This window comes from Pelophylax lessonae (genome assembly GCF_965119305.1).
Source record: "Pelophylax lessonae genome assembly, chromosome: 3".
Taxonomy (NCBI): Eukaryota; Metazoa; Chordata; class Amphibia; order Anura; family Ranidae; genus Pelophylax; species Pelophylax lessonae.
The window spans coordinates 620,145,746-620,170,483 of NC_138770.1; the positions used below are offsets into that span (position 1 = coordinate 620,145,746).

At 43.8% G+C, this 24,738-nt stretch overlaps 1 protein-coding gene across 1 annotated transcript in view; it reads left to right on the forward strand.

Moving 5' to 3' along the window:
* LOC309549463 (spermatogenesis-associated protein 7 homolog) overlaps window positions 1–24,738 on the forward strand; it is a gene marked incomplete at its 5' end in the record, with an annotated part of 344,986 nt that overhangs the window by 35,365 nt on the left and 284,883 nt on the right. The window contains one exon of the mRNA XM_082249761.1: window positions 9,208–9,300. Coding sequence (XP_082105887.1) covers window positions 9,208–9,300 — 93 coding nt within the window. The remainder of the gene's footprint in view (window positions 1–9,207; window positions 9,301–24,738) is intronic.

Below are 24,738 nucleotides of genomic sequence, written 5' to 3' on the forward strand. Positions count from 1 at the left end.
CCGTCTCACTCGCAAAGCTCTATGCATTGCAGGTGATCCTACCCACCCGTTACACAGCTTCTTCAGTCTGCTGCCATCAGGGAGGAGACTGCGGAGTCTCCAGGCCAGGACCAGCAGACTGAAGGACAGCTTTATCCATCAGGCTGTCAGGAAGCTGAACTCGATCCGAACCTGCCCCTTTGTCCCTTTTCTGCCATAGGCACCACTGAACTATGCACCTCCCCTTCCCTAGATCCCATATCCCTAGGTCCTTCCATCCCCTCCTTCCACTAGCATTCAATGACTTGCACCAGTCACTTTGGCAGCATTGGTCTGCTCACTACCTCATTCACCATGGAACGTCATTGGTCTGCACTTTATCTGTTGTGTGCCTTGCGCTGTTTTTATTTTAACCTTATTTTTATTTATTTTTTTGCGTTTTTAGATTTTTAGGCTATATTGTTAGTGTTATCTGTATGCACCGGGGGTCTAAGAGTAACGTAATTTCGATTCTCTGTATGTATGTATTGTATATGTGGAAGAATTGACAAATAAAGTCGATTTGATTTGATAATTGTACACAGCGGGAGCCTGTCAGCAAGCTAAGGGTTCATGGCTGGGACCTGCTGATCAGCTTTGTACATTCACAGTCCAGAGCTCTGTGTTGATATCCCCCCAAGTATTTTTAATGGATCTGTGATTTTTTAATATTTCCATTCAAGCCGTATTAAAAAAAAAAAAAAAAAAAAAAACCTGTTCACTGCTAAACAGTGTTTTTTTTCTTTGCATTGGTACATGTCCCCTACGGTGGTGCCCAGCTACTTCAATGGGGTCTGGGCACTATGTTCAGGGCTCATGTATTTCCTTCTGCCTTCTGCATATGTCCAGCGAACCGAACTTTGCTTGGTTCAATTCTCCCTAGGTGTAAACAATTAAAGACATTTAGACTGTAGGAAGGCACACAAAAGTGTCTGAATGAATAATATTTGTGTCACCCAAGGCAAGAAGTGCATGTTGCTATGTTTATATGGGTGTGTGGAGTAGTGGTCAAGGAAGCCAGGTAGTCTCTTTCACCTCCTGATTGCCTTTTTTCTTATCGTGCTTCCAACATTTGTCTTTAATCACTTCCTCCTTGGCTCCTGCTGCACTGAGTAAACTCCTACGCCCGTTCTTGTTTTCAAAACTGATAAAGTTTTCATCGAGTATATTAGAAATGGATGACAAGATATGAAATCATCAAAATGTTTGCCTGATACAGGGTGGATCACACAACTGTTCCGTTTTTTTCATCCAGGGTTGAAGAGTACATCTACTGTTACAGAGTCACTCCAACCAGAACAGAAACCTTACGTACAAGCAATATAATGGACAGTGCTTACCCATAAAATCTATTCTTTATTTTTAAATAATTATTTATTTAGGAGTCTAAACTCTGCCTACCACATAAGTGTAACAATCATTTGATCTCCTAGTTCTTCACAAGACCCCCCTCTTCCAGCTCATTAAATCTGGGGCTCCCAGAGTCTAATAGGTCGCCCCCCACACCTTCACAACCACCAGGCCAGAGTTTTTGGAAAGAGGTCCTGGTCCTCATCAACATCGGGGATGTACCCCCGCAAAGCACCCCCACCCATGTTGAGGGCATGTTGCCTGTTGCTCGCTCTTCACCCCTCTCTTCTGGCCTACCAGGCTGCATGCTCAGATAGGGGTTTGGTATAGATTTTGGGGGGAAACCCCACATAATTTTTTATTTTTTTTTGCCATGTGGTCCCCCTCAAAATTCATAACAGACCTGAATGAACCCCCCACATTTTTTTTGTTTTTTTTATACCAACTCTTTTTTGTTTACATTCTGCTGTCAGCGGGGAATGATAGTCATAGTTATTATGGAAGCGGCGGGTGCCAGCTTCTTAACAACCAGCTGTTCCCATGTATCTTACTAACAGGCGCTCAGTAACAAAGTACCATGTGTTTTGGTGTGGTGCAATTTTTGAAAAGGGTCAGGAATTATTTTGTGTCTTTCCCACACACAGGGAAGCTTAATAAAATTTAAGGGACTGCCCTAAATGTTACGTCTGGAAGTGCGCAGAAACGCACAAAACTGCGTGCACTTGCATGGTGCGAATGGAGCCTTAATAAATGAACCATATTTTGGTATTCATATGAACTACATCAATATTATGTATGTAGCACCCTTGTCTTAATGCAAGGTTGCTGTTAAATTTAGTTGCTGGGCATTTACTAGCCTGGCTGTAATTATACTGTGGTCAATTGAACTTCCTCTCTTAATCTGGGTTTGACTGCATTTCTTCCTTTCGTCAGTAGGTGGCACTGTTGCCTCTGACACTAGAGTAAGAATTACAGTTAAACAAACTGTTAATGTCCATGTCTCTCTCAGCCATTTACAGTGTCACTGCGGCATTATGGGAGACCTTATTTAAGTGAGGGGAGGTCCAATAATCGTTCTCTTCCCGCCCAGTGTTGTAAAATTTTGTCGGACCCGTGAAAAAATCGGACCTCGTCACTTCCGGTGGACAGAGCATCACAAAACAGCTGATGGGAGTCGTCCGTGCGCATGCGCAGAAGAAATTTTTCGAGGTTTGGCAAAATTATAACAGAGAGCGGACAGCTGATTGAGAGGAGGCGGGGCTGAGGTGCGACGGAGGACACCGCCGCTTCACTGAAACATTAAAGGGACGGAGGCACATATGCAGAGCTGAATAGAGGAGGCGGGACGGAGGTGTGGCCGTAATAAATGCAGGGCTTAAGCGACTCCTTCTGTTTTATTATCTTTAGTAATTATCGTATTATTTATCCTTCGGATTTCATTACATTTAGTATTTCTATAATACAAAATAAGAAATACTAAATGTAATGAAATCCTAAGGATAAATAATACAATAATTACTAAAGATAATAAAACAAGGAGTCGCTAAAGTCTTGCATTTATTACACGGCCGCACCTCCGTCCCGCCTCCTCTATTCAGCTCTGCAGATGACGCGGCGGTGTCTTCCGTCCCACCTCAGCCCCGCCTGCTCTCATTCAACTGCCCGCTATGTGTTATAAGTTTACCAAACCAAGATAATGTATTGTGCGCATGCGCACTTGAGACTCCCATAACCGGAAGTGACGAGGTCCGATTTTTTTCACGGGTCCGAGAAATTTTTAGAACACCGGACCCCCCCCCCCTTGGGGTGGGTGTGTATTGCTGTGCTGCTGCTGGCTAGGCCTGAAGCCTGGGGCCTAGTCACATGCCTGGGATTCTGCTGAGGAGAGCCAGCGACCCACATGGAAAAGAACATCCACAGACATCCAGTAACCTGTGTGAGTAATCTGCCTGTTTCATATGGAAGACAGCTGTCCAGCCAGTACAGACCACAAAAGAGATTGAATCTGGTGGAGAGGAGTTGCCTTCCAGATCAATCTGAAGCTTTATGGATACTTAATGATTCTCAAGGTCTGCTATCCTGTACCGCTGTCTGAGTACCTGTCTTTTGTAATCCGAGTCTGCCTAATAGACTGTTCTTTAACCACTTTACCGCTGCTCACTGAGCCTCTACTGCGGCAAAGTGGCTCGATAACGTCTGACGACGTAGACCTACATCGCCAGACATTTCCCTCTCTCGGCGGCGCACGTGCGCCGCTGGAGGCTCGCTCCCGCTGTATTCAGTCACAGCGGGAGTCGGGCCAGGGGAGGAGCGACAGTGATCACCGCCGCTCTTCCCCGATCGTCGGGGAATCGAGTATGGAGATCCGCCCGCTTGTGTAAACAAAGCGGGCGGATCTCCTAAGTGACAGGCAGGGTCAGATTGCAGGATTCAGCATAGCTGAACCTGCAATCTGTCCCTGTGTCACACAGTCCCCTCCCCCCACACACGTTAGTAAGCACCAGGCATACATTAACCCCTCCCTCTCCAATAAAATTAACCCCTTCCCTGCCAGTGTCATTTTTACAGTAACAGTGCATATGTATAGCACTGATTACTGTAGTAATGTCACTGGTACCCCCAAAAGTGTCAAAAATGTCAGTCAAGGGTCCGATCTGTCCGCCGCAATGTCGCAGTCCCGCAAAACAAATCGCAGATCGCCGCCATTACTAGTTAAGAAAATAAAACACCAAAAATGACAGAAATCTTTCCCTTAGTAAACGCAATAACTTTTGCGCAAACCAATCAAAATACGTTTATTGCAATTTTTTTTTTTCAAAAAATATGTAGCAGAAAACAAATTGGCCTAAAATGATAAAAAATTTTGATTTTTACATTTTTTTGGGGGGGAATTTCATATAAAAAAAAGAAAAATATTGTTGTTTTTTCAAAATTGTCACTCTTTTTTTTGTTTATAGCGCAAAAAGTAAAAATTGCACAGGTGATCAAATACCCCCAACAGAAAGCTCTGTTTGTGGGAAAAAAAGGGTGTAAATTTCGTTTGGGTACAGCGTTGCATGACCGCGCAATTGTCAGTTAAAGTCGCACAGTGCCGAATCGCTAAAAGTGGCCCAGACGTAAGACAGCAAAATCCTCCGGTGGTAAAGTGGTTAAGGGTGTCCTGAGCTCTACCCCTCTCTCCCCCAGTTTATTCTTGTCCTGTTGAGAAGAAATAAACTAATTGTTACTTCAGCATAAAAGTGACTAGCGCCCATCGTTTCTTTTACCTGCATCACTACCCACCATGCCTGACAATCCACACCCACAGGAGGTATGTAGGCCCTCTCTGCCTCTGAGGGTCATCACTAGGCCCTAGGGGGTTTTGGGGGTGCGCTACATGTATAAAACTGTTTATAGAAAAGTGTATACAAAACTTACAGTAGAAGAATAAATAATGAAGAACAATTTTATTTATATTTTATACATTTTTTTTATATAAATACCAGGTCAAAATTTTACTTATACTGAATCTGAATGTTGAAATTTCTGGTGTGACACTTCAGTATTAATTTCTATTTCGGAAAATCCAACAAGTTCCAAACTTGCAGAAGTTCCCGAATTCAGTGAGTTTTTTTAGAGTAAAAATGCTGTACGACTAGGACAGGGATCCTCAAACTATGGCCCTCTATCTGTTGCAGAACTACACATCCCATGAGGCATTGTAAAACTCTGACATTCACAGACATGGACTAGGCATATTGGGAATTGTCGTTTCTGAACAACTGGAGGGATATAGTTTGAAGACCCCTGATCTAGGATGTGTCTAGGTGCATTTCACACCCTAAGGCAGGGATTTACTAAAACTGGTGCACACAGAAGCTGTGCTTAGTAACCAATCAGATTCTAACTTCAGCTTGTTCAATCATGCTTTGACAATGAAACCTGGAAGCTGATTGGTTTCTATGCAGAGTTGCACCAGATTCTAGTAAATCTTCACCTATGTGTGCATGAGCAGGAATTACATCATCCCTGGTCAGCTAGTCGAGATGGCTGAGAACTCCAGGACTGGAAGAAGACCAGAAGAAGATGTGGGTGGTGGCAGCAGAGCAACAAGGGGGAACACAGACATTGCTTCACTGAAGGAGGCATTTTTGGAGGTAAGTGATGCGCATACTTGCAAATCATATTGAGAGCCCTGGCGGTCCCCAGACGTACTAGCTTCCACTTTAATTTCATGTTGTTAGAAAATATGTGGTTTGGGGATAAAGAAGGGTCATTGTCAAATGTCCCGGTTCCTATCTTCATTATACAGTACATGTGCATGTTTAATTTTAGCTCATCTATTTCAAAATAGAGGCTGACTTATGGCACTGTATGCATTAAAAGGCTGTTGGTAATATAATCCAACACATTATGGAAGATAGATCCATTACAGCTACTCCGATTATAAAATGCATCCATCAATTCTTATAATTCTTATTACTATCAGTACAAAGAATCACAGCTTGATACACAATGTGAATGTAGATCTTTATATCAAGTTCAACATAAACGTTCAGATAAAATGAAAGGCAATGCATCATATTCTATACAAACGTCTGTTTGTAAGACAAAATCATATTTAATGAGCGAAAGCAGTTGAGTGCCGGGAAGGATTTCTTCCTTGGATAGTTGGTTTAATTTCCATGGCTGATCTACAATCAAAGAAAATGGTGGACTCACACATTCACACAGGATAAAGAAGGGTCATTGTCAAATGTCCCGGTTCCTATCCGGGCGGCAAGTTGTTAAACTACCACCACCACCACCAAACTGCCATCACCTACCAAAAAGCAAGAACATTTCACAAGATTAGCAAGATTACCAATTATGATTTTAAAATGAACATCTGTACTCACACTGTCACCATAGACAGGTATATTCAGAGATTTATCATATACAGTGGCACTCTTCAAGAGACAGGGATTCTTTTAGTTTGCATTAGAGCCTTAGAGACAGTTTTAGCACTTTTCAAAATATAGTTTAATAATGAAAAGGTAAAAATGGTACAAATAAAATATTTACAAAAAAAAAATTATTACAAAGAAACAGAGAACAAGCAATAGAAAGATAAAGGAGTGAAAAATAAAGAATACATGCAAGTCCTGTTTCAGCAGATTTCAGTCAATGAGCAAGGTGTTAGATTGGCTCTCATAACTTGACAGGTCTTCAGTTGCTTGATAGTAAACAAAAGCTGTCAACTTCAGTCTCTTTTTTTTCTGATATCAAGGGGCTGTTGTCAGAGACCATCAGACCAATCAAGCTGGCCATGGGATGTCACCAAGTTTTTCGACAGTATCATGGCCCTCCCTTACACACAGTTTTATACCGATAGTAATATCTTTAAATATGTACAGGTTGCATTCTGGAAACAGCATTGAATTTCGTGTCCAGGGATAACAAACACGGGTTCTTTGGGATAGGCCTGTCACCAATAAGGTAGGAGTCAGCTCTTACCTTTCGTATACTATGGCTTAGTCATGTATAACCTCGATTTGTTCTGTATAATATTCCCAATTCAAATACAGTAATACCTTGGTTTGCGAGTATAATTAGTTCCAGCAGCATGCTTGTAATCCAAATCACTCGTATATCAAAGCAAATTTTCCCATAAGAAATAATGGAAACTCAGATGATTCGTTCCACAACCATAAATAAAGATATGCTGCTATCATATCTAAAGTACATTACTGTACAGTATAAGCATGCCATTTCCTCTGTTAAATAACATTATGTATCCTTCTGTCTGTACTGTATATAAAGATGCCGATGTATACTGTATCAGAGCGTCTGCCGGCGCTCGTGTGACTCCTCGGCTCTCTGCTTCTCTCCTCGCCTCATCCCCAGATGACGTCAGCGGGAGTGATCAGCCCTGCCCGCCGGGGAGAGCAGAAAGAGGAGGAGTCACATAAGCTCCGGGAGACGCTCTGAAACAGTAGAGATCAGCATATTTTATGTACAGTACAGGCACAGGGACGCATAATGGTATGTAACAGAGGTGATGGCATGCTTATTCTGTACTAAACTGCTCGTATATCAAGACGGCACTCGCATATCAAGACAGATTTTTTTTTTTAAATGTTGCTCGTCTTTCACAATGCTCGTAAACCAGGTTACTCACAAACCAAGGTATTACTGTATATACAGAGGGGTTCCAGTCTGAAAAAAAAATTACTGTAGCTGCTGACTTTTAACCACTTAAGCCCCGAAAGATTTTACCCCCTTCCTGACCAGGGCCTATTTTGTGATTGGGCACTGCTTGAATTAAACGGACAATTGCGCGGTCGTGCGACACTGTACCTAAACAAATTTTACGTCCTTTTTTTCCCACAAACAGAGCTTTCTTTTGGTGGTATTTGATCACCTGTGCGATTTTTTGATCATGCGCTATAAACAAAAAAAGAGCCTCAATTTTGCAAAAATAACAATATTTTTCAAATTTTTTTATATGAAATTCCCCAAAAAAATGTAAAAATCAAAATTTTTTAACATTTTAGGCCAATTTGTTTTATGCTACATATTTTTGGTAAAAAAAATTGCGAAAGGCGTATTTTGATTGGTTTGTGCAAAAGTTATTGCGTTTACTAACTAAGGGAAAGATTTTTGTCATTTTTGTTGTTTTATTTTTTAACGCGTAATGGCGGCGATCTGTGATTTTTTTTTTTTGCGGGACTGCGACATTGCGGCGGACAGATCGGACCCTTGACTGACATTTTTGACACTTTTGGGGTTACCAGTGACATTACTACAGTAATCAATGCTATGCATATGCACTGGTACTGTAAAATTACACTGGCAGTGAAGGGGTTAACTTTTTTTTGAGAGGGAGGGGTTGTGTGTGTCCCTAAGGGCGTGATTCTAACTGTGATTGGCTGTGGCTTGAGGTGTAGGAACAGTGATCAACGGTCCTACATAGTAGAACCGTATGATCACTATTCTTACACAGGGGAGAATGACAGGCGGCTTGTTGACATCAGTCGCCTGCCTTTCTCCCGCTCTAACGGACGATCGCGAGTGCCCGGCGGACATCGGGTCCACCGGGCACACGCGCGGGGGGGGGTCCGTGACCGAGCAGGAACGCGCCTCTGGCGGTGCGTGCTCGCTCCCCAGAGCCTCACAAGCTAGTGACGTACCCATACGTCACTTTGCCTGTGAGAGGCTGACCGCTGCAGTATATGTACTTGCGGCGGTCGGCAAGTGGTTAATATAAGGACACTTATACCCCTTTCAGGGGTCTCTGAAAGGTCACCTCTGGCCCTGAATGGCTTTTACGATACCCTTTAGTGCTGGGTAGACATTTATGGCACACTGTGTATTCCCTAATGGGTTTAACCACTTACCCACTGGGCATTTATACCCCCTTCCTAACCAGACCAATTTTTTAGCTTTCTGTGCTCTCACATTTTAAATGACAATTACTCAGTCATGCAACACTGTACCCATATAAAATTATGGTACTTTTTTTACACAAATAGAGTTTGTTTGTTTTTGGCGGTGTTTAATCATAATTGGGTTTGCGGTGTTTAATCATAATTGGGTTTTTTTATTTTTTGTGCTATAAATGAAAAAAGACTGAAAATTTTGTAAAAAAAATGCATTTTTCTTTGTTTCGGTTTTAAAATTTTGTAAATTTTCTAATTTTTCTTCATATATTTTGGCCAAAAGTTATACTGCTACATATCTTTGGTAAAAATAACCTAAATAATTATATATTATTTGGTCCTTGTGAAGGTTATAAAGTCTACACCATGCATTCTGTGTGTTAACAGTGATCTTCAGAATATTACAAGTATAAATCTCTTTTTTTTTTTTCCCCTCCAGCTTTGTTTCCTGGATCTTCATGTTCTTTGTCAACTCAGTTTCTGCTGCAGGATCACATGGCTGCACACTACCGAAATCTTCATTCTGCAAAAGGTACAAGGGATTCTGGGAAATCCTAAAATGTATCTAAAGCCAAGAATGTGTTTTTGTGTATTTTTTTAGTTTCCGATAGATAAGGGAATATGAAAATCATGTCTTTTTTCCTATCTCTGGTCTTATTGGGGATATTACTGTTTACTCCTTGTCTGGAAAACACAACTGAAAGTATGATAGTTGTCACCAGAACAGGTGTGCTGGAAGATTTCCTCTTAACCCTGATGTCTGATAACTAAACATTTGATCACGTTTTGGCTTTAGATGCCCTTTAAAGCTGATGTTTATTCTGATTATATTTTACTGTCCCAGGTTTATCTCTCCCCCGCCATCAGCATACTAATTCCATTTTTAAATTTATTCTTCCATTTTCATGATATACGTTGATTGTGACCTGGTGATAACATATAATAATAACATAATAAAAGCCTAAAAATGGCAGTTCTGGTAACTGCAGTGTACAGAGTTCTTAAAGGACAGCTTTCAAACTTTCCCAAAGACAACTTGGATGGAAGAAATAAAAACTTCCATGCATCTCTAAAAATCCTAAATGATTAAAGCTAATGTTTAAAGTTGTTGTAAATCACAGACATGAAATATGAACAAAGCATATCCCTCTATAGCGTGTACTTGTCTCAATTAAGAGTACTAAGTGTCATTTCTGTCCGTTGGTTGGTTCCTCTGCTATCAGCATGAGTCACTTATGACAGGGATAGGATTTCCAGCACACAGCATTTGATTGACAGCCTCAGCTGTGTTCCTATGTGCTGTGCTCCGATCAGCTCTCAGAGCTCTCCTCACTAAGTTCTGCAGAATGTAACTTCAGCCCCCCGCCTCCTGCTGTCTGAAAGCTCAGAGAAGGCTTATAAATTCTGCACTTTGAATGGCTGTAGAGAAGAGATGGCTGCAGATAAGCAGGTACAACTTATGCAGGAGGATTTCTTTCATCGATGTGTATCACCTGAGGTCAGTCAGTTCACTGTGTATATGAAAGGGTTTACAACCACTTTCATCTCCTTATATTTAGCTTTTTCTGGTTCTCCCCCCCCCCCTTTTCATTAACAGGCTAAAGCAATAAATCCTTTCAATTTTCATTCCACACATTTTTTCATGTGATGTCATCACTGCCCCTCCCACAGTGCTCTCTGCCCCCCTCATGCTCTCATCCCACCCCTTGTTCTCCAGGTTCCTCCCTGTGCTCTCCCCCCCCCATGCTATTTCCTGACCCCCCCTAGCTCTCTGCACCTCTGATGGGTTCCCCCCTCCCCTCTCCTGGGGGATCCATCAGGATGGAGATTGGGGAAGGGCCCGGTTAACATGTCATGGGCTGCTTAGTCTAACATGCCTGGGCCTATTTTTTTGTACCAGTCCTGGCCTGGCCCAAAGGATGGGTGGGGAGCCCAATGGATGCCAGATTGATGGGTGGAGACGGCAACAGCCGGCACACCCGGAAATTACAGCTGCGGTCAGGGCTCGTCACCGCCGGCCAGGAGCGGGGGAAAGTGCTCCACTATGGTAGACAGTGCTGTGCGGGCAACCAATGAGTGAGAGCCAAATGATCCATGATTCGTCAGCTCAGTATCCACCCCCAAGAGCTCCTTGGTTAGAGGTAGCCATTCACTCTACCAGGCTCAGCAGAGTCAACTAAGGAACCTGTGAGTCATAGTGCCTTACTGGCACACTACCATCTCCCTGCATGGGCTTGTGATCTATTTACCTAATGTCATCAGTCTGTTTAGTTTTCAGCACCTCAAAGTATCGGGAGAATCTGGGGGAGTACCAATACTCGCTTAATTGCCTGGTATCAGTTCCGATATTAGTTCCAGCATCCCTAGTTAGATCATGGCTAATGGGAGGGGCTGGAACATAGCTTCCTGTAAAAACAATATAGCACCCTGCATCAGTACTCCAGTCAAGAGTCCCCAGCACTGGTGCAAGCAGTGGAGTTTTGTAAATCTAAAAAAATGCTATAATGGTTGGATGTCAGTCTGGAGGTGTAGGCGTTGTTGGGCAGGCTGAAATTGCATACAGACCACCCTAGGTAACACCAGCATGTGATGCTGAGATTTTATAATTGAAATAACTGAAATCCAATGAAAGAAATTGGATGGGCCATGGACAGTCAGGATGGAGAGAAAAGATTTAAATGATGTTGGAAGTCCTCCAGCCAGGAAATAGGGTGGGATCTATCAGACTTGATGCAGATTCTAGTGCACACAGAATCCGGTGCAGCTGTGCATAGTAAACAATAATCTTTCAGGTTTTAGGCTGCGTTTACACTTGTGAGACTTGTCATGCGACTTTGGACATCAAAGTTGCATAACAAGTCACACCCCATGTTTTTCAACGAGTACCATATTCATATTGGTCCTGCTTTCATGTGACTTGGGGTCCATAGACTTTTATGTTAACACACATAAGTCACATGAAAGTCGCATCTGAATGTTTTACATGTGACAGTTTTGTCTGACTTTGGAGGCACTCCCTGGTTGTTATGGAGCTGGCACCCACCGGCATCCTTAACAACCAGAAAAACAACATGGTTGTCAAGGAGAGGGCGTCCGCTGGAGTCCTTAACAATCAGGGTGTCATCTGCCTCCAAAGTCGGACAAAATTTCGGACAGGACGCTGGCTCCCACCAACTCTCAGCTCAGATTCCCAGCTGTCGATAAAGGGGCGGGGGCACCCGATGATCCCTCCCCTTATGTCATCGACCTGGCTTGAGCCAGTAGACCTTTTTTGTTCTGGTCATCTGATTGGTTACTACGCACAGCTGCACCAGGTTCGGGGTGCTCCAGCTTTAGTAAATCTCCCTCACTATAAGAAGCTCACAGTGTGCAGTGAAATCAGGGTAAAGAATTTCAGTACAGGAGAGGAGCCTGTACAGCTGTGGATGGATGAAGGGAAGGCGGTGTAGTATGGTAAGCAACGGGTTAAGTTGCTGTCTGCAAAATGTTACAATTATGTATATGTCTGGGAGCTGGGTGTGGCTGAGGTTAGTTGCATGCTGATGTGCAGTGAATAAAGAAGCAACCTGTACAAGCCTGTCTGTGTTAATACACTACACTGCTGCTGCATCTAGCTGGACCTCAAGTTCAGGACATTTTTGAAACCCTGGGAGCAACAGGGGAAGATTCAGACTATGAGACAGCCATGAATAGACTGAGTGAGTACTTTGAGCCAAAGAAAAATATTCCCTATGAAAGATATAAGTTTAGACAGGCTGTGCAAGAACTGGGAGAAACCACAGACAGTTATGTGACTAGGCTGAAATATCTGGCAAAGTCTTGTGATTTTGGGACTGTAACTGAGGAGATAATCAGAGATCAGGTCATAGAGAAATGCACATCTGTGCACCTCAGGAGGAGATTATTGAGAGAACCTAGTCTCACACTTACTAGTCTGCAGGAGATTGCAAGAGCCATTGAACTGTCTGAGCTCCAGGCTCTGCATATTGAAACCAAGAACACTGCATCTGTCAAAACAGTCTCCAAACCTACCTATAATAATAGGAATATCTGGAGTAGAACAGAGAGTTTTCCACAGAGGACTTTACATATCACCTGCAATAAATGTGGCAGGGCGGGACACACAAGTCAGGACTGCACTGTGGTACAGAATAAATGAATGTGCTATGCTTGTGGAAAGACAGGTCATTTTGCAGCTGTGTGTAGAAGTACAACCAGAGATAACAAAACCAAAGGACAATCTGCACAAGTAAATGTTATAGCTGAGGATAAAGAGAGTGCTCCTGACTGTGAATTTATATTCTCCCTGTGTTCTCTGCAAGCCGGGACATTAACCATTAAGATTGGAAATACGGATGTGTCAGTGTTGATTGACTCTGGAGCTACATGCAATGTTATGGACTTGGCTTCTTGGCACAGTCTTAATGGCAGAGAAAATCACCTTAAATTGTGTAACACCACTAAACAGATTTATACTTATGGCTCCAGTACACCACTGCAACTTAAAGGCAAATTTTATACTTCTGTTCAAACACATGAGACTGGTCCTCCATTGCAGACCGAATTCTATGTTGTAGATGGCACAGGGTCGCCTCTGCTTGGTCGTCAAACCGCAATGGCACTAGGGGTGTTACAGATTGGCCGTGATGTAGGCAGCGCAAGAGTGAATATGGTGTCTCCTGCTATTTCTGCATTGAAAGAGGAATTTAAAGATTGCTTCTCTGGGTTTGGAAAATTAAAGGATTTTCAGTTGGAGCTTCACATTGATCCATATGTAAAGCCTATTGCACAGCCAGTACGCAGACTTCCTTATAGCCTGAGATCACCTGTTGAACACAAACTGGCAGAGCTGCTAGACCTTGACATTATTGAACCTGTGGAAGGGCCCACTCCGTGGGTATCGCCGTTAGTTGTTGTACCAAAGGGCACAGATATTCGGATTTGTGTGGACATGAGATGTGCTAACCAAGCTGTGCAGAGAGAGAGACATCCAATTCCCACTATTGAAGATGTTCTACATGCAATGAATGGGGCAAGTGTCTTCAGTAAACTGGATTTGAAATGGGGTTATCATCAGATTGAATTGACCCCAGCATCTAGAGTCATCACTACATTTGCAAGCCATAAAGGTCTTTTTAGATACAAGAGGTTGATGTTTGGCGTATCGTCCGCACCGGAGGCCTATCAACATGTGATTCAGCAAGTGCTACATGGTTGTGAAGGCACGCATAACATTTCTGATGATATAATTGTGTGGGGGACAAACACACAGGAGCACGATGAACGTCTCCGTGCAGTGCTAAATCGCTTGAAGGAGAAAGGGTTGACATTAAATGAGAAGAAATGCACATTTCAAATGAATAAAATGACTTTTATGGGCCATGTGCTGTCTGACAGGGGCATTGGTCCGGAGGACTGTAAAACTAAAGCTGTGTCTGATGCCAGAAATCCTGAAAACCCTGCAGAAGTACGCAGTTTTCTTGGGCTAGTGAATTACTGTGCCAAGTTTATTCCGGATATGGCGACTGTCAGTGAACCTTTGAGAGTGTTGACTCGCAAAGCAGTCCCTTGGAAGTGGGGCTTTTTGGAACAAGGTGCATTTGATGAACTTAAGAGACGGCTGACTTGCGCCACAACTTTGGCTTATTTCAATCCTACTGCACACACCCAAATTATTGTCGATGCTAGCCCTGTGGGGTTAGGCGCCATCTTGGTTCAGAGACAATGCACAGGCGATTACAGGCCTATTCAGTATGCAAGCAGATCCCTCACTGATGTAGAGAGACGTTATTCTCAGACCGAGAAAGAAGCTTTGGCTGTTGTTTGGGGATGTGAAAGGTTTCACACCTATCTCTACGGCCTTGATTTTGAAATCATCACAGACCACAAGCCTCTGGAAGTGATATATTCGCCACGCTCAAAACCATCCGCCAGAATTGAGAGATGGGTTCTCAGATTGTTACCATATCGCTTTACAGTGTGGTACAGACCTGGACCGACTAATGCGGCAGATGCACTTTCCAGATTGCCTCAGTCTTCTGCACCTGTTCATAACCTGGCAGAAGAGTACATTCGTTTTGTGGCTACTAACGCCATGCCTCAGGCATTGACACCGCGGGAGGTTGAAGAATTGTCATCTGTGGATCCGGAAATTGCTCGGTTGAGGAAATGTGTAAGACAAGGGGTTTGGGTGGATTGTGACCCAAGCTATCACAGAATCAAACAAGAGCTGAGTATTGCAGGACAACTAGTTCTACGTGGCAATCGTATTGTGATGCCTAAAGACTTACGGAAACGTACATTACATTTAGCCCATGAGGGCCATCAAGGCATTGTACGCACCAAACAAAGATTACGTGAGAAAGTCTGGTGGCCAGGAATTGACAAGGATGTGGAACGTTTGGTTTCTTCATGTCGAGCATGTCAGTTGGTGGGCAGCAAACCTAAACCAGAACCAGTAACTCACACTGTTCTACCTGAGGGACCATGGGAAGATTTAGCCATTGATCTGTGCGACATTCCATCTGGACACCATCTTTTAGTTGTTGTGGACTATTATTCAAGGTGGCAAGAGGTGGTAGTTCTCACTAAAGCTACATCATCAACTGTAATTGAGGGGTTGGAGAGCATTTTTGCATCTCATGGGTTGCCTAAACGGATTGTGAGTGATAATGGTGCCCAATTTACTTCTCAGGAATTTCAGGATTATCTGAAATCAAATGCTATTGAACATCATCGTACAACTCCATACTGGCCACAGGCTAACGGGGAAGTGGAACGCCAGAATTGAACCTTGCTGAAAGCTTTGCGGATTGCTCATTTAGAGAGAAGAGACTGGAAAAAGGAACTGTGGCGTTTTCTTTTGGCTTATCGCACAACTCCGCATACTGTCACTGGCATTAGTCCTGCGGAACTTCTTTGTGGTCGCAAATTCAGGACAAAATTGCCAGACATTGGGGGTCCTCCTACAAGTCAGAAACCTTTTCGGCATATTGATGAGGAAAGGAAGATCCGGGCTGAACAGTATGCAAACCACCGCCGCCATTGTCAACCTAGTGGCCTTCAACAGGGTGATAAGGTGTTGCTTCAAAGTGATCGGTTTAACAAACTGGCTCCGTCCTTTGAACCTGAGCCTTATGTTGTAGAGGAGAAAAGAGGTACTCAAGTGGTTTTAGAGGATTTAGATGGTCACACAAAAGTGCGTAATTCCTCATTTGTGAAGAAATTTATTGAGTCAGAAGGTCAAGTATCGGAAGATGGCGAACAGGCAAAGAGTAGTGATGATACTGCCAGTGATCCAGACTTCAATCCACAACCATCCACATCGGAATGGCCGAGAGAAAAACGAGCAACAAATCCACCGGCCTACCTTAAGGACTATGTGTATAGTCAGGAGTTTATAGTTTAAATTTTTAGTTGTTCATCCATGCATTTTGTTAATCTTATTAATACGTTGTGCATGTTATGTTTTATTCAAAGAGAGGAGGGAATGTAGTATGGTAAGCAACGGGTTAAGTTGCTGTCTGCAAAATGTTACAATTATGTATATGTCTGGGAGCTGGGTGTGGCTGAGGTTAGTTGCATGCTGATGTGCAGTGAATAAAGAAGCAACCTGTACAAGCCTGTCTGTGTTAATACACTACAGGCGGGAGTTAAAGTGATTGTTAAAGGTTTGTGTTTTTTTTTGTTTTTTTGCCAAACAACAAACATGTTATACTTGCTCTATTTTACCTGCTCAGGGGTTTTGCACAGAGCAGCCCCGATCCTCATCTTCTGCGGTGCCCCAGCATTGCTCCTGGCTCCTCCCCTTCATAGGGTACCCCCAAGGAGAGCCGCTTTCCATGGGGGCACCTGTGCGGGCGCGCTCAGGAGTCCCGCTGCCAGGGGCAGACTGGTAACTTTCGGCCGGGGGGCAAGTACAAACCAGAGGCCTATGGTGTAGCGACCCGGCCCTCCTCTCACTCTCCCTCTTCTTGGCCTCCTCCTGACCCCCATTCCAGGCTAAAGCTCCACTCTAGGTACTTTCTACTCACCGGCTGAATATGGGTTCCCGACCTGGCTACCAGGGGGAGTTGGGGGGAGCTGGGACAGCTCGATCGGGGGGTTGCCAGGGGAGGAGAATTTCCAGTGGGGCATAGAGTCGGCCTCCCTTCATGCTGGGGTGAGGCCTGCGCTCTGTCCTTGTCTTCATCCCGCACTCAGTAGGTCAGTGGTGGGGACTTTTTACTTCTCTTCACCAGGAATCCTTTAGGCATGTCTGTGGCAGAAGCCATGCAAACTTTTTACGGGTCATCGGAGCGGCCCAGGGGGCAGATGCCCCCCTCTACCCTGGCCCAGTCCTCCCCTGCCCGCTGCTGCGTCCATTGACACAGACAACAGAACTCGACCCCGCCCCGTGTCACTGGATTAGATTGATAGCAGCGGGAGCCAATGGCTGCAGCACCAAAGGTTTAATGCATAGAATGCATTAAGGTGAAAAACTTTGAGACTTTACAAGTCCTTTCAGCTTTAAATAATAGTAGATACATACTGTACTGTATGTCAGAGAAAGTATAAAATCAATAAGTCATCCAGGGAGCGATGATGAAATAATCATGAATTAGGCTTTATGTGCATTCCAGATTACCCATTCTCTCACATCTATCTAATAATATATTTAAACCCTTCCTGTTCTCATGTCCGTCAGTGTGCAGACTTATCGGGCTTTGATTTTAGCGGTGTGAAATACCCCTGATACACGGCAAACACACGCTTTCTTGTTATAACAGACATTATAAAATAAGAATTGTCCGATGAGGGATCTTCCCTTTTACAGCAATGTTAGTTTTGTCACGACACTGGGAACTGTCAGAATGGATCAGTATTCTGCTGTATTGGTTTACTTTAGTGGAAGGGATTAGTTTAAGGTTTAGTTGTACTCAAAGTCTGGGCTTAGGCAGTTACTTTAGAGATGAACTCCACATAAAGGGCTAAATACACAGATATGAAATATTTTTTTACTTGCTACAGGATTTCTTTTCGTGTCCATCCATTCCTGGGATTTACACAGCTCTGCTACACAGCACAGCCTTGCCTGGCTGGGGAGGAGACATGAACTTCCTGTGCTGCAATTACTCATCCACGTACAGGCCCCCTCCCTATTCCCACCCTGTGACTGGATAGTAAAAGGAGCAACAGCAGATGGGATCATCTCTCTGTCACTCTGCGCTCTGCTCCAATCAGCAAGTCTCTTGCACTGCAGCACATACAGCATAGCTCCCAACTGCCCCTGATTTTGAGGGACTGTCCCTGATTTGGAACAAAGTCCCTCTTTCCTCTTCCCTTGCCCCTCAATTTGGTCTGATCGATATAGTTGTATATAAAATGCACTTTTTATCTTTCAAAAAATGTTTCCCAGTGCTAAACTTTTCATCCAATTTCTAAATTGCTGCATTTGTAAATTGCAAAAGCCAATATAAAGGAATAGTAGTGGTAAAAAGAAAACCTTTGTGGGTTTAACCACTTCCCGCCCTATAGGCGATTGACGGCGAGAAAGTGGTTGCATTACCCTGACCGGACGTCATATGACGGCGGCAGGATAATGCGCGCTCTACGCGCCCCCCGGTGGGCGTGCAGAGCGGCGACCGGTGCTGGGGCGTGTCACTCTAACTCACCGCATCTCCGATCTCGGTAAAGAGCCTACTGACGTAGGCTCTTTACCATGTGACCAGCTGTGTCCAACCACAGCTGGTCACATAGTACACAGGAAGAGCCGTTGATTGGCTTTCCTTAGTTCGTGCCTGACAGGCACGAGTATAGGAGAGCCGATCTGCGGCTCTCCTGACAGGGGGGGGTCTGCACTGGTAATCAGAGCATTGATTACCAGTGCAGATCATTAGGGGGGGTGCCACTAGTACCACCAGCGATGCCCACCCATGACCCCAGGGATGCCCACCCATGACCCCAGGGATGCCCACCATGGCCATCAGGGATGGCAATAAGGGCTCAGGGAGCCCGCCAGTGCCCTCCCCATCAGTGCTGCCTGCCAGTGCCCTCCCCATCAGTGCTGCTCACCAGAGCCCATCATTGCCATATATCAGTGCCCCCCACCAGTGCCCATTATTGCCCAACAGTGCCGCCTATCAGTGCCCATTAGTGCCCACCAGTGCCCATCAGTGCTGCCTATCAGTGCCCATCAGTGGCACCTATCAGTGCCCATCAGTGCCGCCTATGAGTGCCCATTAATGCTGCATATCAGTGCTTCCTATCAGTGCTGCCTATCAGTGCCACATATTCATGCCACCCCATCAGTGCCTCCTCATCAGTGCCTGTCAGTGCGGCCTCATCAGTGTTCATCAGTGCAGGAAAAAATGTATCTATTTACAAAATTGTATAATATAAACAAAAACACTTTTTTTTTTTGGTTTAGCAAAAAAGAAAAACCCTTGCGGTGATAAAATACCACCAAAAGAAAGCTCTATTTGTGGGGAAAAAAATGACATAAATTTGGTGTAGGTACAGTGTTGCATGACCGCGCAATTGTCATTCAAAATGCAACAGTGCTAAAAGCTGAAAATTGGCCTGGGCAGGAAGGGGGTGAAAGTGCCCAGTATTGAAGCGGTTAAAGTATTTTCTCTTTTAATCGAATGTTCTTAAAGTGGTACTTAGCCGCTGTTTTTCTTTTGTTTTTTTTTTAAATCCTGGAAAGCAATGGCATAATTGCTTTGCATGCTAACACATTATGTAAAACTTACCTTAACCCCTTGGCGCTGATGTAACTTAAATATGCGGACCCACTGGACTGAGCTTTTTTTTGTGGGGCCGCATATTTACATATCTTCCTTTGTGCTGGGAGCGACCCGCATGGTCTCATCGAAAGCCTTGGGCCCCGTTCCAACAATGGGGACCTGGAACAGCCGATTCTGAGTCACCTGATCCCTGTAATAGCCTCTGATTGGCTATCACAGTGATGAGTCATGCACCTTTTTTGTGTTCACTTATCGGGGCTTTTTTTAAGGTTTTTGCACCACCGCGAATTAGTGATGAGTCACTGCGAAGCCCATCCCTGTGTTTTCTGCCTCTGTCCTTGCAGAGATAGCAAAAAAAGCATATGTAGAAAAAATTTAATAAATAATATTAATAATTAAAAAAATTGAATAAATCAAGGTTTCATCTAGGTCAGTATCAGGGTTAGTGTTTGGGTCAAGGTCAGGTTAAGTATTTTTTGGACATTTTTTCTTAAATTAGTGTCAGTGTCAGTCAGTGTCAATGTGTTTTGATACATAGGATAAAAAAAAGCAAAATGCGCACTATTGTTTCTGGACTGTACTGCGGGTACAAAAAACAACTAACATACACATAGGTAGTGTCACTGCGATTGTCAGGAGCAGGGAATTCTGCTCTTTTAGTGGTAGGTTATGGTAGTAGCAAGAAATATACTGTTAAATTTAAATAATATATATATTTTTAAAAATGTATTCTTTTTTATAAAATGTGTTATTATACTGTTAAATTTAAAAAAATATATATATATTTTTTAAATTTATTATTTTGGGCCAGTTTTCCTTTGATATAAAAAAAAAAACAAAATCAGGAAATATCCATTATCATTTACCACCAAAGGAAAGCCCAATATCTCCTGAAAAAAGTATAATCCCCCTGTATGCACAAAGTAGTTGTGATGATATGTACGGTTTTACTAACACATGTCAAAGTTGTAAAATTGGGCTTAGGCATTAAGATTGGTTTTACCCTAGGTGCGAAGGGGTTAAAAGGAAGCCCTCCGATGCGCTGTCACCACTGAAGCCGCTTCCATCTTCACCCAGTCTTCCTTCAGGCATTGCAGACTCCAAATGTGCGTGGCCAGAGCCGCAATGACGTCACTCCTGCATACAGGAGCCGCCGTTCGCGGCACAGGACTCTATGCTGTTCCTTCAAAGCGCATGCACCAGTGACATCACCGGCTGCATTTAAAGTAAATATCTCCTAAACGGGGCACATTTTGGAGATATTTTCTGTACCTATAGGTAAGCCTTGCTATAGGCTTACCTATAGGTAACAGTCCTGCGTGGGTGTTTACTCCCACTTTAAACTATTTTACCATTGGATCAAATGCTCTTGGTGCATTTTCACTTTTGAACAGTGGCGGCCGGTTCGTTGGGGGTGCAGGGGCGTCGCCCCACCTATCCATGCGTCCGGCCCTCTAATCTACATGCAGGGGCGCCGGACGCATGGAGTTCAATGGGGCTTTTTTTTTTTTTGGCATCACCTGATTAGAGCCAGAGGCTCTAATAGGGCGATGCAAAGGGTGGACCCAGGGTGCAGAGCAGTGCCTCCCGAGCCCACCCATTGTGTGACAATAGCGAATGAAAATTCGCTATTGTCACATGGATCCTCCTCCTGGCCAATCAGGGAGCGTGTCCGATATGCGCCTCCTGATTGGCCGCAAGGCAAACCCCATGCCATTGGCTAAGGAGGAGGCGGCAGTGGGAAGACTCGAGGAGACGCACCGCTGGGACTGCTCCAGGGATTCAGGTAAGTGCACTGGTCTGGGGGGGGGACACTGCATTAAAGGGGGCACGCACGCACGCTGGTCCCTGCATTGAAAGGGGCATGTACCCTGGTCGCTACATTGAAAGGGGGCATGTACGCTGGTCGCTACATTGAAAGGGGGCATGTACGCTGGTCACTACATTGAAGGGGGCATGTACGCTGGTCACTACATTGAAGGGGGCATGTACGCTGGTCACTACATTGAAAAGGGCATGTATGCTGGTCACTACATTGAAAGGGGCATGTACGTTGGTCACTACATTGAAAGGGGCATGTATGCTGGTCACTACATTGAAAGGGGCATGTATGCTGGTCACTACATTGAAAGGGGGCATGTACGCTGGTCACTTAATTGAAAGGGGCATGTATGCTGGTCACTACATTGAAAGGATCATGTACGCTGGTCACTACATTGAAAGGGGCATTTACGCTGATCACTACATTGAAAGGGGCATGTACGCTGGTCACTACATTGAAAGGGGGGCATGTACGCTGGTCACTACATTGAAAGGGGGCATGTACGCTGGTCACTACATTGAAAGGGGCATGTATGCTGGTCATTGCATTGAAGGGGGCATGTACGCTGGTCACTATATTGAAAGGGGGCATGTACGCTATTCACTACATTGAAAGAGGGCACGTACGCTGGTCACTGCATTGAAGGGGGCATGTACGCTGGTCACTACATTGAAAGGGGGCATGTACGCTGGTCACTACATTGAAAGATGGCGTGTATGCTGGTCACTGCATTGAAGGGGGCATGTATGCTGGTTACTGCATTGAAGGGGGCATGTATGCTGGTCACTACATTGAAGGGGGCATGTACGCTGGCCACTACATTGAAAGGGGGCACACTATACCTTAATTACTGAAGGCTCCTTTCACACTTTTGCGACCTCAAAGTCACGCAATTTTTTACAGCGTTTTTTGCCGCAAAGCAATGCCTATTACATTTTTCTGTTTGCGCCCCGCCCCCCCCAAAAAAAAATTTTGAGCACCAGCCCCCATGCTTTTAATTTCACTTTTGATTGAATGTTGGGGTATTTCTCTTAGCATTGAGTGTTGCATTCAGCAATGCTTATTTTGAACAGAGAAATCCATGCAATAACATGTAATTAAAACATTCTAGGTACATTCAGTTTGACAACATTGGAATGAATAGGATTCACCAAATGAATGTTACCTTCGCCTTGTTAAAGACAACAGGGTATCATTTACAACTTTTGTGTGGCTGTTAATACATTCACACAGCTAAAAAGTAGGCCCCTTAGTGACCTGTTACAAAGTTACAATGTTGCAATCTGATCACTGGAGTAGAGGAGACTGAGGAAATGCTTCGTGCAACAGACTGATGACATCATCTCAACCTAGGCATAGTTACTGGATTGGAGTTTACAGACTGCTTTCTAATAATAAAATGTAGAGCTTTTTAGGGAAATAATACTGTTGTTGTAGGTCATGGATGTCCAACCTTTTGACCTTCCTGGGCCACATTGGAAGAAGAGCAATTGTCTTGGGACACTCATAAAAAAAAATAACAATAAGGAGAGCAGAAAAAAGTCAGGGAGATCACAAGTTAACGATCACTGATATAGCTAATGTACCTATCTGAGTAATAAAAATCCATAAAAAAAAAAATATATATATATATATGTATATTATAAAAGTAAAATAGGGTGCCTCCTGGGTTCTTCAGGGGTGCCTTGACAAAATGCCTAAACATTGCAACAAATTGCTACAGGTTTTTACTTTTGCAGCACTACAAGCCTGGGGACCCTATGGGTCAAGCCACTGGCATCCTAACAAACTTGGGCACTGTGCAGGTCAAGACACTGGCACCATGAAAACCAATGAGATCACTGGTTGATAAGGAGAACCATGGGTGTTTGCACAGCATTCTTGTTTACATTTTCCCTCTCCATCAGCACTGGGGTCACCATGGCAAGTAGAAGAGAAATGCTAGAATACTTTTCAGTACCAGTTTGCAACTGTGTAGGAATAAATAATTTCTAATGTTGGGTGTCCTATGTGTATGGATGTTGCTGCTATATGTAAAACTATTAGTTTCGTTTTTTTTTACATTTTTAGAATGGGGTGCCTCGAAATCATGCAGAATTTTAAAGGGTGCAGCAACTGAAAAAGGTTGAGAAATACTGAACTAACCCGTCAATATCCGGTTCAATAGATATAGTAGAAATTCTCAGTAAATTTTCAAGGTGCTCATCAGATATTTTGGTTCTAATTTTGCCCTTCGTGTGCTTGATCCTTGAAAATAGTTGCTCACGAATATAGGTGATCTGGAAAACCAATGGAATGAATTGTAAAGAGTGGGAAATGTTTTCTTTGTGAAGATAGAAATGATAAAAGTCCATTAAAGAGGCGCTGTCACATTTTTCATCAGCCGCATGTGATCGCTAAGTGTAAACACATTTTTACAAAAAAATTCCCCAAAAATCAACATTATTAACTACCTCCTGCCCACCATATAGTAAAATGACGGCGGGCCAGTTTCCCTCTTATTCTGGGGAGATGTCATATGATGTCACTCTGGTGTCACCACTCTTACGTGCCCACGACGGCAGTGCAGCGATACCGATCGCGCCTTGTCCCTAGGTCCCCCTGATGACGTGGCTCTGTAACCATGTGATCTTTGAAAGGGGGGTCACTGTCCAATCAGTGGTGCCCATCAGTGCTGACCATCAGTGCCGCCCATCAGTGCCAGTCAGTGCCGCCTATCGTTGCCCACCATTGCCACCTATCAGTGCCGCCTATCAGTGCCCACCAGTGCGATATATTAGCGCCTCCTCATCAATGCCACTTAATTGGTACATATTAGTTCCTGTCAGTGCCCATAAGTGCTGCCTCATCAGTGCCCATGAGTGCAGCCTATTAGTGCCCATGAGTGCAGCCTATCAGTGCCAATGAGTGTAGCCTCATCAGTGAAGGAGAAAATTTACTTATTTACAAAATTTACCTGCAGAAACACTTTTTTTTTCAAAATTTTCTGTCTTTTTTTTTCTTTTGTTTTACAAAAAATAAAAAACCCAGTGGTGATTAAATACCACCAAAAAACTCTATTTGTGTGAAGAAAATTTAAAAAATGTAATTTGGGTACATTGTTGCATGACTGTACAATTGTCATTTCAAAGTTGACAGCGCTGAAAGCTGAAACTTGGCCTGGCCTGGAAGGGGGTAAAAGTGCCCAGTATTGAAGCAGTTAAATAAGTTTCCCTTTTTGTGTTGGGCCGCATTAATAGCCATCTTGAGCCGCTTGTGGCCTTTGGGACACAGGTTGGACACCCCTGCTGTATATGGTGAAAAGTCAGGAATTTATTTTGGCAGACTTTTCTGTTCTATTTATTTAAATTTCGCTGCACCACAGTCATGGTGACAAATTCCCACAATGTGTCTGACCTATTTACTACAATTGTCAGCTCCA